Source organism: Pongo pygmaeus, chromosome 3 (genome assembly GCF_028885625.2).
Source record: "Pongo pygmaeus isolate AG05252 chromosome 3, NHGRI_mPonPyg2-v2.0_pri, whole genome shotgun sequence".
NCBI lineage: Eukaryota > Metazoa > Chordata > Mammalia > Primates > Hominidae > Pongo > Pongo pygmaeus.
Window position 1 is genome coordinate 157,574,311 of NC_072376.2, and position 16,551 is coordinate 157,590,861.

The 16,551-nt window shown below is 34.4% G+C and overlaps 1 protein-coding gene across 2 annotated transcripts in view; it reads left to right on the forward strand.

Moving 5' to 3' along the window:
- HHIP (hedgehog interacting protein) overlaps nt 1-16,066 on the forward strand; it is a 97,128-nt gene extending 81,062 nt beyond the window's left edge. Inside the window, exons 12-14 of one of the 2 annotated variants that reach the window (XM_054486722.2) lie at nt 5,726-5,874; nt 8,745-8,873; nt 9,695-16,066. In XM_054486722.2, the coding sequence (XP_054342697.1) occupies nt 5,726-5,874; nt 8,745-8,873; nt 9,695-9,705 (289 nt within the window). In that variant the 3' untranslated portion in view covers nt 9,706-16,066. Of the gene's footprint in view, nt 1-5,725; nt 5,875-8,744; nt 9,403-9,694 lie in introns of those variants that run through there. The other variant, XM_054486720.2, reaches the window with a different exon arrangement.
- Nucleotides 16,067-16,551: the final 485 nt, after the last annotated feature.

Here is a 16,551-nt window from a genome sequence, read left to right on the forward strand (position 1 = left end):
AAAATTCAGTGAACAGCCAGATTAAAGACAATTACGAAGAAGAAAAATATCAGTTTGTGTACTGCCTTTGAGAAAGGCACTAAAATGATTAATAAAAAGATGACACAGCAAGTACTATACTAGCACTTATTCCTATTCCTAAAGCTCCACAGATGGGAGACAGTAAAAATTTATCCCATCATAAGAAATTTTTCACTTCCTTACCCTTTTTTAGGTAAAAGTGATGAGTATTGGCTTAAAAATGATGAGTGGTCAAGGATAATCACTGTGTATCAAATTGCTTACAGCATGAGGAAATTCATTAAACCATAGAATCTGCTGTGGCATTCGAAGACTGCCTCCTTGTTCAGGGCAAGGACTCCACCCATTTGGAAGATTTCAGAGCATTCTCTACTTGGAAGTGCCTGAATACACCAATTAATGGCCACATTGATTCCTCCTGGCTGGGAAATGGACCTAATTTAGAAACAGGCCTCACAAACTTGAATATGCATGTGAGTCACCTGGTCATTTTGTTAAAGATTCAACATCAGTAGATCTGGGGTTAGGGCCTGAGATTCTGCATTCTGTGGAATAAGGATTTTGACTTATCAATTTTTCCTCTCATGAGAATGAAAACATGGAAGAAAAGTAGTTTTTTAAATGTTAGAGTCTCAAGGGTGCTCTTTTCCATGTGTCCCAATGTGTCTGTGGATAAAGGAGTAACACAGCTCTTAGGTCACCTTCCACCCTTAAACATAAAGCTGTCTAAGACAGGCTACAGAATTATTACATCTTCTAATACCTCCATCAGGATTTCATACATAAGTATTACTCTTGATCTGTATATCTTGTTTTACAATGAAATGAATTCAAAATCCGGACACTTCACAAAAATTTCAGAATGAGCTCCTTTCCTTTTTGTTAGACGAAATAGATTTCTGCAGTGCTCATTTGGAAGGGTAGTACTGCTCAAACAGGATTTATCCTCGTACCTCCACACAGAATCAAAGGACTTCTCATGTACTGATTTATTTGTTCATCCCCAAAATTAAATATCACGAAATGAAAACCATTCAGAATACCACTACCCAAAGACATTCACTGTTGGTCTTAGCTATTCACAGAAAGTCATCACCTCTAACGGATGTTATAAATAACTTATGCTTCTCAGCTTCCTTTTTTTTCAAAAAAGTGTCCAAATCTTTATACTACTACACAAAGCAAGCCAAAGTTGGTTTCTAAGAAAATTTTTTAAATTTCTGAAAACAGTGCTTTATACATTAAAGAATGTTGGACAGTTTTTTGCACTAGGGTTTTAGTGTTTCATTATTTGTCATGCGTGAAGGGATTAGGAAATATGTTTTTCTGATTTAAATTAAGCTCAAGGGCTATGGGGATAGCTGTCAACAAATAGGCTAGATATATTCTTTTTTACAAGCCTAAACAACCTCTTGGGTAAGTTTTCTGTTTTGAAAGTTACTCTGACTTCATTTAGTAGAGTGAAGGGTCCAAAAGTTTAAAGAGTTATTGTTTAAAAGAAGAACAAGACAATTTAAATGATTCTTATTAGATCGTACATTAAAGCACCCAATTTTCCAGTCCAATAAAAAAAGTATGAAAATGGGTTAATGCATCACAGATATATACCCTAAAGTTTTGTTTAGATTCTATCTAGGTGTGTATATGTAGTACTTAAGTATATGTAAGATGGTCTATTTCAACATGACAATAATAATGAAGTTTAAAGGTATTGTTTATTCCTTTTTTGTTTCTCTTTATTTCATGTTAAAGGGCCCTGTTCGTTTCAGTAAAAGGAAGAATGTCACCATTACAAAGACTTATTGGAGGGGAATGGTTGGAATCACCAAAAATCTTTGTCAGACGCTACCAAATATTAGAAAATTGAATTTTAATGTGTTGACTTAATTACCATCTGTAAGAGAAGACAATCCTGTCTCTTTATCTCATGCTGACCTTGACTTCTTAGCCTTCGGTTTATTTACTATGATTATAATTATTATCAAAATGCATCTTTCAGAATGAGTATAACTGTACCTTGGAAAAAACTTTAAGACAAGTTTATTTAGGCAATAGAGAGAAATACAGTAAATGTTTTGTGTTTATGATATGAAAGTATAGCAATTTGATTTTAAGGATATCCCTCCCCTGAATGGCCCATATTTTCCTAATATCTTTACACAACAACATAGAAGGGGCTCAAACAGCCTTTTAAAATTCCATATTCTTATTAATTTCATTCATTCAATAGATTTTTATTAACCATCTTCCACGTGCAACACATTCTTCTAGGTCCTGGGGAGCCACAAGAGATGCGAGGAAATATTTGTCCTCATGGAGTTCATATTTCAGAGAGTGTATTTGAGAAAGTTACTACTATATAAATTCAATTTATTTATTTTATTTATTTATTTTGAGATGGAGTTTCACTCTTGTTGCCCAGGCTGGAGTGCAATGGCATGATCTCGGCTCACTGCAACCTCCACCTCCTGGGTTCAAGCGATTCTCCTGCCTCAGCCTCCTGAGTAGCTGGGATTACAGGCACCCAAGACGACACCCAGCTAATTTTTGTATTTTTAGTACAGACAGGGTTTCACCATACTGGCCAGGCTGGTCTCAAACTCCTGACCTCAGATGATCCACCCACCTCAACCTCCCAACATGCTGGGATTACAGGTGTGAGCCACCGTACCTGACCTAATTTAATTTAATAAACATTTATTGACTGACTATACAGGATTTTCCTAGTTCCTATGAATATGAGTACTTGAAGAAGATAAAATACATGGTGGTATAAATGTCATCTCTCTATAACATCCCTTAAACTAGTTGCCTCCTCATCTGTGTTTCTATGATACTGCATGTGTGCCTGTATCATAGCAAAGATCACACTGCATTATACTTTTGTGTATGCATGTTTTTCTTATCCTCAGTGGTCTGTGTGAGGCTCAGGACCCTGTACTATTTATGTCTTATCTCCCTGAAGAGCGCAGTACTTGCCCAAGTAAATGATTGGACTTGAAGAGGATTGAGTATGTAGCTTCTGCCCTCAGAAAACCTTCAGTGAAGAAGGGAAAAAAAAAAAAATAGACAAATAGCCTATTCCTGAAGAGAACCCTGTAAGAGACAGGCAATCTTTTAGGTAAATGTTCATATTAAGGGAGCCCTGATAGAGTAACAGTTTAAAAGAGAGAGGATTGATTTAATATAATAAGCGCAGAATGTTATTTATCTACCGCGTAGAACAAAAAAAGATAATTTCTCCTGGTATTTAAATAAAACTTGAGGGAATTACAATGCTTGTATATTACAGCCACACAGTCTTACATAAATTAAAGTAAACAAGCCCAGGTGTGAAATAATTACTACATCCGCAGGTAAACAAGCATTTACCAAATCTTAGGGAAAAAAAATTTAGAATCTTCTCCCTGATCTGAGTTTCCTTATGTTTGAATGTTTGGTGAAAAATAGTCAAAGCATCAAATTGGAGTATCAGCAGGGAAACAGGGGTCAGACACTCTCCCTAAAGAATAGCCCTTCAGTATCAGATTCCTATTTATCATGTCCTCATTCCTTTTACCAATGCCCATGAATCAGTGTTCCTATACTTTGCCTCAAACAGGCAACATCTTCTAGTTGGAGTTTAACAAAGTTCATCTATATTCATGACCTAAATGATGCCATCTCTTTGGATTCACCTGTTCAGGCATAAACCATCTCATGGGGTAGTATGTGAGAGTAGGTACCTGCAAATTTTGCATTGCCTATAACATGTAACAGATTTTTGACATACTCTATTTCTGGGTCTCTTTTCTTGAATGAGTCAGAAAGTGGGTGAGCAAGTGAGTAAGGAATAGAAATTAGATGTACAGAATTCTGCAATTTCAACTAGAATATTTGTTTACTGAATGCCACTCAGTGGCCTATGACTCAGAAGAATTTCATGGCTACTGAAAAACTGCTCTTCTTGTGGTCAGAAATGCCACCATTGTCTCACAAACAAAATAAGAATTTTAAATGACAAAGAAATAGAATATACTTGGGATACTCAAGAACAACAAGAAGAAGGCGAAGATTGTGTCCTTACTTTTCTTGGCATAGCCATTTAACATTTTCTCTACCTTATCCCACCCCACCCTTACTCCCAGAAAGACACTTTTGAGGAACATATGGAAACTGTTAATGTTTTTTGAATAAAAATATGCTTAGTGCATAGAATGCCTGAAGGGACTTTCACATAAATTGACCATTCCTAGATTCAAATAAGAGGCTGAATAGATTTAAGGGAGTTTTCTGAATTGTCATGTTAGCTGCAGAACATAGCACTTTCGACATAGAGTGGGACTTTTCTTCAGAAGAAGAGCTAGGGAAGCCACCGTACATTTTAAATATTTTTGTTTTTACCATATATGGTTTCTATATGGTTTTGAGTCATTGTAGAAACAGCCTGAGATCAGGACCCAAATTATCATCACTGTTCATATTGCCATAGGGACATAACAAGGTAACCTATCTCAAAAAAGCTGAGTCTGCAGGGCTTAATTATTTGCTTATCTCAGAAAGCTCTGTAATTTACCTCTTGAGGTTTTGACCTGTAATGATCACCTTCTTTTTATGGTACTTAAGGTGTCCATTTGCTTGGCCATCCTAATGCTGTTGATTTGACTGTCAATGAAAACATTTGTTTACATTCCTTAACTGAAAAGAAACTTCTCACCACACTGTGGCACAGGTAACAGCGACTGATAGGAAAGTGCCACTGCATATTTTTTTCCCTGAAGATTAGGTAATGAGCAGTTGTGACTATGACTCCAGCCTGACCCAGCTCAAATGACATCTTATTTTAAAAACAGTAAGAACCATAAAAATCTCCTGAAGGCATCTTGGTTTCCACTATAAATGATGGCAGTTGTAGAACAATTAAAATCTATGACTTTTTACATTGCAAATAAGATGTTTCTGTTTGCTACTTTTAGCATTCTTTTTCCTTATAGCAGGACAAAATCAAATTATTTATATATACATATATAATCATTACATATATGGATCAAAATCAGATTTTATATATATATAATCTTCACATATATATGGATCTTTCTGTGCATGGAGTTTAAACTTCGACTCAATAGTATACACACATGTATTATGGTCACCTTTCAAGAAAAATCAGTCTAAAAATATTATCTCATAAGAAATATAAAATTAAAACAAAAATAAAATTTAAAAAAAAACAAAGATTCCAAAGCTTTGCAGGCTACAAGTCATTTTGATAAATGCCTTCAGCCCTGTACTACTGCCAACTGTGTCAATAACAAGTGAAACTATCACAGACACTATTCCTAAACATTTTTGTAGATATAGGGGGAAAAGTTTTAAGATATTTATACATCTTTACTTTAAATATTGCAATTGTTAGAAATTCATACTTACCAAATGTGAAATATCAATTTAATTAAAGATAGTTTCATCAATGGGTTTTGATCAGGATAAAGTTTCTTAGAATGTTTACTTAGTGTGTTTAGTTGGGTTACAAACTGGTTAGTTTGTTTCCTCGCTGGTATGTATTTCCTATCCTTAGAAAGTTGTAAATCTGACTGAGTCACTTAAAAAAAAAAGTCTCTCTAGAAAGTAAGAGGCATGCTTTGTAAGCCACAGAATCACTAGATTTCATTCCACTGTTGATTTTCAAATGGAATACACTTTCAACTATTGTCTTTTAATGTAGACCTTTAATGCCTGAGGAATGCAGAGCCACGGTACAACCTGCACAGACACTGACTTCAGAGTGCTCCAGGCTCTGTCGAAACGGCTACTGCACCCCCACGGGAAAGTGCTGCTGCAGTCCAGGCTGGGAAGGGGACTTCTGCAGAATTGGTTAGTATTTCTGTTTTCACCTGAAAAGGACTGGGGATGAGTCAATCCTTAGGTACTCAAGAACTCAACATTGATTGTTTCTTCTACAATAATATAGTGTTCAAAAGTGTTTAGCCATTTACATTACTATTAGTGCTCATCTGTTTATGAGCTTGTAAGTAAAATCTTGCTCATTTTCTTAATGTAAACAATTCACTTACGTAAGTTAATTATAAATATACAAAACCTTTAAATGGCTGAGTCCTTTCAAAAAGTAAAAAATGCAAATAGCACAACTAGATCATCTCTTTGGGCCTCTTGGTCCTGGGTTCTGAAATTTCACACTAACCAATGACTTAGTGTTTGCAAAGCCCCTCTCCAAGCGCTAGCATTTTCCAGACACCCTGTAAATGCCCTCCCTGGCTTTACTGCTTGCTTTCCTACCACAGCAGACTAAAAACAGGGCTTTTCAGTGGGTGTTATTAAATAAAAGGGGGAAATGCAATTATCTAGAGACATATTATGAGATTTTTTTTCATGCTTTTTGCCACTCCCCTATGAACCATCAACTAGGTGTGCATCTGCTCAGAGAGAGCAAAAGAGATTTACTCCAGGGTTGTTCTAGCCTATAACTTGATAGTTCCTCAATTATGTGCAATGATGCTTAAGTTCTACTTGGTGTGAAGTCAGAAAATTAGATAAATTTAGAAACCTAGAGTTTAAAATGTGTATGTTGAAAATGCATAATTAACAACCAGCATATACCATCACTTAGAAATGATTTTGATCTTGGCTATTTCAAATATTAAAATACTTATTGCCAATGAAAATTAAAATCTCAAATTAATATTTATTTATTCACAAATGCTATCTTTTTGTTTGTCCTCAAGATGTATTTCAAAAAATTATAACTATAACTTGTCTATTTTTATATTGCCTAACAAAAAAACCAACATTTAAAACCACATATAGAGGATATATTTTAAACTTAAATTGCTTCAGCATTAATAACATTATGTGTTTGATTAATACTATGGTTATGTATCTAGGAAGGAGTTATCAAAATTAAAACTCAACAGAAATTAAGTAATTGCATTATTTAAAACAAATGCATACATGTTATTTGCCCATCTTCTCTGCCTTTTTGTTAGTTGACCAAAAATATGAGAATCAGTATTCAAATGTAATGATATTCAAATTCCTGCTAATATATTATCTCTCTGCTTCCTTTTCTGCCTAACAATATCTACTTTTTCTGCATCTTTTTTTTTTTTTTTTTTTTTGAGGTGGAGTCTCTCTTTGTTGCCTAGGCTGGAGGGCAGTGAGGCAATCTCGGCTCACCGCAACCTCCACCTCCTGGGTTCAAGTGATTCTCCGCCTCAGCTTCTCAAGTAGCTTGGATTATAGGTGCCCACCACCATGCCCTGCTAATTTTTGTATTTATAGTGGAGATGGGTTTCCACCACGTTGGCCAGGCTGGTCTTGAACTCTCAACCTCATGTGATCTGCCACCTTGGCCTCCCAGAGTGCTTGGATAACAGGTGTGAGCCACCATGCCCAGCCTCTCTGCATCTTTTAGTAACAGAATATAACATAAAGTGTCCATTCTGTTATATTCCCTGCTTTGCATTTTGCCTAATCTCTTATGTTACTTGAAGCCTGCTAGTGACAGTATGTTTAAACTGAGGATGAATGAATTATCTCGAATACAGGTGGCACTATACATACCTTAATAGATATTAATAATAAATTGTGATATAAATGAAAATAGACATACATTAAGTTAACATAAAGTTTTACTCCATGAGGTACTTTCATTTTTACACTGAATCAATTTAAATAGTTTGAATATATAACATTTCCCAAAACCATTTTATAAAATTAATCTGTTTATTTGGGATGTTTTGGACCTAAGCAGGAATTTTATTCATGTACTCACATTGTTTACTCATCTCCCACAGATTTAAAACATAAAATTGTTTATTTTCTTCTTATTTTTTCTTTTCCATGTGTCAACCACAGACCCCTGGAATTTGATTAATGTATTTGAAAGGTCAAAATGACCCTGTCTCATCAAAACATAAGGAAATGTATTGAAGGAATTTGACTCCATCCACAGTGACTGTACTCCCCAGATTTAATCAGAAAATAGCAATTTATATATCCAATTTTATGTCTCATTTTAGCAGTATATCTTTATATTCCCCATTTATATTGTAGTGGTAAAAATTCTTTAATGAAAATTCTGTGCTGTAGGGCAACCCTGAAAAGGTTTGCTCAGAACATCCTTTGCTGGCCAATTGCACTGACTCCAGAAAGAGACTTCAAAGTGTCATCACAGAGCAAAGCATATGCTGTCTGCCCCCTGGAAGCAAAAGGAAGGAAGAATCCAAGGGAGTTTATATGGTGGATATTCCACCCAACCAAAATCCAAAATTGACTGTTCCTTTATGTTGCACTGGAGATGCTTGAGCCTCTGTGTCTCCCCCTCAGCCTGGGCCGCTCCCATGTTGAGATCCTACCTTGAAGGAATGGGAACATAGAGCTTGGAAGGCCCTCTGTAGAGAATGCTCCTGTGGGGCAGAGATTTCAAAGGACTAAAATCTTCATTTTAAATAGAGTTAATTTTGCAAAGAGTTGCAATTGTTTCTTATGATCTCTGCTTCTCTAGAAATGTCTCACATTCTCTGCTGAGTTCAGGCCTCCAAATAACTATGGGTGTAAAAGCCTGTTTCCTACTTGTATATTTATCTTTCAGAACATTTTGTAACTATCTCCCTCCTTTTTTCCCTCGCTTCCCTTATTCAGCAAATATTTGTTGGTCTCATGCTCAGTCCTGTTTCTGACATACAGAATGAGAGTGTGATATTCTTGCTCTTTTTCTCTCCCAGCAAAATGTGAGCCAGCATGTCGTCATGGAGGTGTCTGTGTTAGACCGAACAAGTGCCTCTGTAAAAAAGGATATCTTGGTCCTCAATGTGAACAAGTGGACAGAAACATCCGCAGAGTGACCAGGGCAGGTATTCTTGATCAGATCATTGACATGACATCTTACTTGCTGGATCTAACAAGTTACATTGTATAGTTTCTGGGACTGTTTGAATATTCCATTCCAATGGGCATTTATTTTTTATCCTGTCATTAAAAAAAAAGACTGTTATCCTGCTACACACTCCTGTGATTTCATTCTCTTTTATTAATTTAAAAATAATTTCCAGAAATGTGCAGATCCTTTGTGTGTATGTCAGCATGTTTGTTCATATATGCACATACACATACTCATAACCCCTATATGCGTTGTTGCATAACAGATGATTTTTTGAAATATATACTTCCTTGTGCAGAGTAATTTACACAAAAATTCCACTGTAAATTGATAACGGATTTTTTATGTCACTAGAAGAGATTATTTGACTTCCCAGGAATTTTCTGTCTGTAATCACTAAAGTCAACTTTAATAGAGTTTTGAAACATTACTGTGCAATCTGATGGATCTAATAAAAAAGGCAATATTTTTATATTAAAGTACTATACTAGGAGAGAATGTTTCAGAACTCCCTGATGAATTTCTAAGTGAGCAACTTGATATAAAATTGTAATCTTCTTTTTTGTCAGTGTATCAAGTAACAGAATGTTACACACTTACTTTTTATTGGCTGAGAAATCTGATTATTTCATCTTAATCTCAAGATTGTTTTCAAGTGTTTTATAATTAAATCATAATAGCATATTTTAAAATCAGTCTTCCTAAAAGGTCTGCTTTTATTGTATGTTTTATTTAACAATAGGCACTGGGTTTGTGTTACATATTTATATATTTTATTTTATTTTTATAATATAGACATCACCTAGATGAAACACCTTTACCCTGTCCTGTAAAACACTAAAGTTACATTTTTCACCAACTTAATTGGAAAGAAGGGGAGTGAGAAAGCAAACAGTCTTTAATGTGCTGTGGATCTAATCTAGCAAGGTATCCTTGTGCCAACATGTAATCATTAACGACGGATGAAAAAGCAAGAAAACAGCCAATCCTTATAAAATTCCAGCATTAAACATTTGTAAAGTGCTTTTCACCATAGCAAGACTGTCAGAGTCTATGTTATTAGAATGTTGCAGATTTCCACTGAATCGAACCTCACTGGAGAAGAGCTCACTTGTTTTTTAAAAATCTTGGCTATGTAAGCTGTCACCTGTACAAATTTTTAACATAATAATTCTTGCCAAATATGACTTTAAATGTCCGTGTTCCTTCAGAGCTCAATGAAAATACTCTTTGGTTAATGTATCAATAAATTTTCTGTAAATGTTCTGTTCAGGGTTTTACAGAGATGACACGTTCTGACTTAAAACTGCAAAAATTCTAGTAGATATTTTTCTTCATGGTTTTCAAAGCCAGCTCTCCACGTTTGGATTTTAACAAAATATAAGGCCTCTTTGCACTACTGAAAAAACACATCTACTCATGACAAGTGCACACCCACTATGGCTGTCCTTCTTCTGTAAACATCCATTCCTCTAGAATCTAAATTGTAGAGCAGTATAGATTATGCAGCACCAGCTGACTTTCTAAACCTCCTCCTTACCTTTAGGAATACAAGCCTCAATTTAAAAAATATATTGTAGCTAGTATTTCTCTACTGTTTTAAGGTGAGAGATTTGCAATTAAAGCCCAGTAAGCATTTATATAGAAGCCACAATGTAGAAAGATTGGTTAAGTACACTGCTCTTGTCTTCCATATATGATTACTTAAGTTTCAAGTGACCTCATGCCAAATGGAAATGGGTTGAGAAATCTTGGTTCAGTGCTTAGTGAACAATAGCCTGCATTAAAAAGTGCATGCATAATTTTGCACAATTTAGATTCAATTGACAGTCTATTCAAAGAAGTCTCAGGATTAAATGAGCATGGAGACCAAATTGCCCTCTTACCCCAGAAAAGGGGTGGTCCCTTCTAGTCACACTAACACTTCATTGGCCCAACAGTGTGACAAATCTTGCAATGAACCATGCAGTAGCCTGCATCTGTAGGTTAATAGCAATCTTTTGTCTCCATTGCTTTCTCTTCATAGCCCTTTTACTGAATTCCATCACAGAAAGTTTTACAATTAAAAAAAAAATGTCCTGACAACCATTTTTGTAAATGGACCTTACCATCTAATCGTCCCTTATTCAACGTGGGTGACATTAACAAAATGTGAACTTCTTGTGAGGGAGCCAGCTGTCTAAATCTGTCAAATCGTGCAGTTTTATTACACATTCTCCAATTCTTCCTAGTTTCCCTGAAAACAATAAGGATACTGCTATATATTCAGTAAAATCTAAAAAAATCAAGCATTTCTTCTTACATCTTTAAACTTTCCATCTCCTCCCCAAAATAAAAGGTGTTCTATTGCCATTAGTTCTACTGTTTTAAAATATCTATATTAAGTTGACCAGGCCCAGATTTTTTATACAGCTTTTTCCCAAGTGAAAGATTTTCAACTGACTTAGAAAAACATATGCGCCCCAGGTGTCATTGCCTTTTCTTTTGTGAGTCATTAGAATGAAAGACCAAGTTCTTCTCAAGAGAAGATAGCAAGATCCACGGATATTAAGCCAAGCAAAGAAAGTAAAATCATTGGAGTCATTTCTTTCTGTTCTTAGGAGAAAAGTAGATAGCACTGGCTAATTGATGGCAACATATTTTAAATTAAGTGGTCAATTCAAAAAATCTCTTTGACCTTTTCTTTCAAGTAGATTTTTTTAAATGCATGACTGGAGAATTATCTTCAATGATTCATGATGAGAGGCAGGTAGGAATTGGTTAAGAAGTATGAGCTAGGAAAAAATTATTGTTGAATCACATGAAAGGCAACATCTGTTCAGTTCATAAAGCACACAATCTCAAATGGAAGAAAAAAAGGTCCTTCGTAAGAATACTGATGCATAAGATAAAGACAAAATAATGAAAAAGAAAAATGTATATTATTATTCCCTCGTCCATTCTCAAGTTTAAGCTGTGGTTGTCAGTTGAATGTGAAATGACGTTATAGTTGTTTTAAATGGTTGGAAATAACCTTTCTACTACTGTTTCTGCCACACTGTTGCCCTGGTTCATAGAACCTTGTTTTCTTGACAGTTATTTAAGATAATAAAAGGAACACCAACTGGCAGATCTTTAAGTGAAAAGGAGAAAAAATTTAAGAAATTGAGTGATGGCTAAAAGTAAGTGCTTCCATCCATAACTTTTCTTCTTAGATTTTTTTCAATGTAATTAAAATATATTTTTTTATTTTATCACAAAGAATACTCAGAAGTTTTCTCAGATTAATGAGTATCTCATAAAGAGTAGAGAAACCAACACATACAATATATATATACACAATCTAAATAGAAAACTATTTTCTTCATCATTTGCATGCCCCAGAGCAGTTACTTCTTCCCTATTTATTTCTTTGAAAATAATTACAAAATAGTATACTAACAATTTTAATCCATTTGCTGTTTTTTTTTTTTTTTTTTTTTTTTGAGACAGAGCCTTGCTATGTTGCCCAGGCTGCAGTGCAGTGGCACGATCTCAGCTCACTGCAACCTCCACCTCCCGGATTCAAGCAATTCTCCTGTCTCAGCCTCCCAAGTAGCTGGGATTACAGGTGCCCACCACCACACCCGGCTAATTTTTTTGTGTTTTTAGTAGAGACAGGGTTTCACCATGTTGGCCAGGCTGATTTCAAACTCCAGACTTCAAGTGATGCAGCCGCCCAGGCCTCCCAAAGTACTAGGATTACAGGCGTGAGCTACCATGCCTGGCTTCCATTTGCTTTTGATATTGTTTTTATCTCTGAGTTACAAACTATACAAGCTTACCAGGTATAAGGTGTGAGGTTAGATGCTACATCTAGGAGCATTCAAGATATACATTAATTTAAACTTTTATTAGTCTAACTTTCCGTTAAGTCTCTTAGCTTTGAAACATAAAAGAGAAATCAAGCCCAAATTTTTAGAGGAAGGCTAAGGTATAACATTGGCAGTTGTAGTTTTAATTGTAATTGACTGATTAACCAATTAATTTATAAAATGTTACCTATACTGTCTGTGTTCTCTTCCTCTCCCTCCCTCCTTCTTTCTCTCTCTCCCCCTCTCACTCTCTTGGCTAATATATATGTGTATGTGTGTGTGTATATATATGTATATATATACACACACACATACATACATACATACATATATTCTTTTTCCTTTTAACCACTTCCCTATCCTACATTTTCTATTGGTTTTGCCTAAAAAGACATGTTCTCAATACACCCATGTTGAAGGTATCCTGGGCTAGACTGCTATTGATTTTGCTGGTTATGATCTTTTCTTCGTTTTTCTGAAAAATAGCCTCTCTTGGTTCCACATTTTCTCAAATTCTATATAACAAATAATAGTGGATAGTAAACAAATGGCATACTAGGCTGATCTATTACAATCATTGAAAGAAATAAGGAAGAGCAGAAATCACTACCAGTCCAGAGGCTCCAATTCAGCTGCTTTAGCATATAGATACAGGAAAGACGTGGAGAATAACACCGGGGTTAGCTAACAGCAGGCAAAGTTAGTAGCTATTTCCTAGCCAAGGAACAACCTTCTCTATGGAATAATTTTAAGAAAATTATTCCAAATCTGTGAGGAAAAAATAAGAAGCAGTTCCTCAATGGAGACTTTATAAATCTTAATTTCCCTACCCCTGGGATGAGATTTGAAGTTGCAGAGGACTCAGACCAAAGTCCTATGGCAGAAAATGTACATATTTTTAAACTACTCCCAGGAAGTAAACTATTACTGTGAATGCTGGCAATACCATCAGAAAGTTTATATTTACAATACCTAAAAATAAATATATATTTGCTATCTTATCCTCTTTTTGTCACACAAACATAAATTGGTCATATATATATTTATATATATGGTTATATATATTTGGTTATATATATCTTTATATATATCTTTATATATATATATCTTTATATATATATATCTTAATACATATATATAACCATGGAACCCGCCAAACACTAATCCTAGCCAACTTCAATCCTTCTTTCTCTTAACTATCTTCTCTGAATAAGTTCTGGACTTCACCTTAAAATAAGTTTTTAGGAGAGTAATATATATTCATGGGATTGTGAGAGAGCATTGTAGAGCTGTTTTCTTCTCAATCATAGTGGTGGTTTTCCTAGCTGCTACGGAAAGGTTTGTTCACTTACGAGATTAGGACTTTTCTTAAATTCCTCATTAAATATGAACCTAAGGTATACCCATCATTTACCTTGATTCCCATATAATTTGTATAAGTCATATATAAGTCCATTGACAAAATAAAAAAATAAATAATTGGATTCCTTGTATCAACAGAAAGCCTTGTGCTTAAAACCTGTTATTCTTCTTTGAGCTAGACTAAACAGTAATATTTAAAAAATGGTATCAGCTCAACATTAAATCTAAGGTTACTTCTCACATAGATCATAAAGTCAGCCATCATCTTTCATTTAGGATTTCTTGGGGTTTTCTTTTTGCATATATAGATTATGTATTACTTAAATCCAAAATACATGTGTGTATATATACATATATATGTAGCTTAATATAAATGTTTGATGAGTTATCTCAATTGACTATAATATTCTAAGTCAAAAAGAAAACATTTCAGTACATAATATAAAAAGAACTGAACATTAACAGTAATGGGAAATTCATAATGGCTAAATATGAAATATGCTTTGTCTTTGCAGTTACAAACTAATTCTTGTACATTTTCCTTTTCACTAAAAAAAAAAACTAATTGATAGTTTCCATTCACATGAACAAGTTATGATCAGGTTTGGGATAGTATGCCCAAAACCTATGTTTCTTTACCTTATATTCTTAAAATCTGAGACATGATTTTTCTAGAATAAATTAAGATTTCATGTACAATAGAGTCCTTTTCCTAATACTGTTATGAAGAAACCAAGTTGACTACCTTATGAGAGATCAGATATTTCCCTTATCTCATTATATTCACAGCATATGTTTGGACATGCATTTCACCAAGAACCATGTAGTAATAAGATAAATGGTAACCGAGGTACTATGAAATTTTTAGAACTTGATTCCCCAGGACATGCTACAGTAAACTAAACTATTTATTCAAAAGTAACCCAACTAATTAAAGTGAAAAAATTGTTGAATCACAATGAACAAACATAAAACAATACTTAAATGAGAATTCTGTGTCTTTTTTGGTTTTATCTGTGATTTATTTTGTCCAGTGTTAAGGAATGTTTATCTTTATCATTCTTCTATCATGTTTTGGTTTCTCTAATGGTTCATTTTCCTTTAGGTTGTGAAAATTAGGGCAGTTTGTCCAGAACCTTACTCACAGGAGACACCAGAACCAACCCATGCTTAGATTTCTGTTAATAAAAGGGAGAAGGGTATTTGAACAGGTAGTAAAGGCAGGTACAAGTTTAAGGGAGCAGGGCTAACATATGTACTAGGTGAGATTTCTACAAATGTTTGAAAAGTTACATGCATAGTCACTGGCTCAGGTAATTTCTCTGAATTTGAACTTATTTGATTTATTTAACCAAGTTATTATAATATGCAGTTCTCTTTAATCAATCTTCTATTATTCAATCATCTATCCATTTATTAATTCAACAAATATTTATTAAAGTGCCTACCATGATTATGTGCTGTAGAAAAGAGAAGGACATTTACTAGGGGGGATTGTGGGCCCAGTGGGCATCATGAGCATGTTTGAAGCAAAAGACAATAATCACATCCAATGGCACCAGTTCAGCTCAACTTTAGAATTCAGCAGTAACAGTACAGATGGCCTAAAGTACATCTGTGTGTATCTGTACGTGTGCACACACCCATGTATATATATTTATCTATCTGTACAAACACTACATATGTATACACACTATGTAAAATATAATATATGTATAATGCATATAAATTCTAACAAGTGTATTTGTGTTATCTTTAAAATAGAACAATTGTATCTTGAAGTGGTAAATGCAGAGAATTGGTTTTATTGTTGATCTGTGGATTTAATGATTTCTAGGTGAAAAGGATGTTTAAGTGTACAATTTCTTTTCTTAATTTAATATATTTATGTAAATGCATGCCTGAAATTTGGTTAGATTGGCTGTGTTTTGTGTCTTTTAACGTGATCAAATGATTAAACTTTATCTTATGATTTGATGTACATGTGCTATTTTAAAATTCTTTTTCATTTTAGAATTTAAAACTTTTTTCTAAATATACAGACTGATTATATAAACACCAATTTTTAAATACTCTGTAGCCAAACTACTTCAAAATATTCTCATCTTTTGTCATTTTTTACGTTCTAATTTTAAAATTTTCTTCCAAAATATATGCCAATGTTAAGGGTCAGTTTCATTAGGCAGCCATGAAGATGTTACATTGATAAATTTGTTCTAGGTTGTAAGTCCCTTAAACCCCATCCTTTCAAGTAAGTAAGAATAAGTAAAGAATGTAGAAAAGCAGTTAGGAACACTGGGTGCCCAAATTGAAGGGAAGAAGCATGTGGAGGGGGAGGGACATGAACGAAGGTGATTGCAGGTACCCCAAAACTTTGTTGCCCTCGCCATTTTGCTTCTAGTTAACCCTACCAGGAGTATTTTGATCTGTTAATTTGTGCACAAATTTAAAATCTGC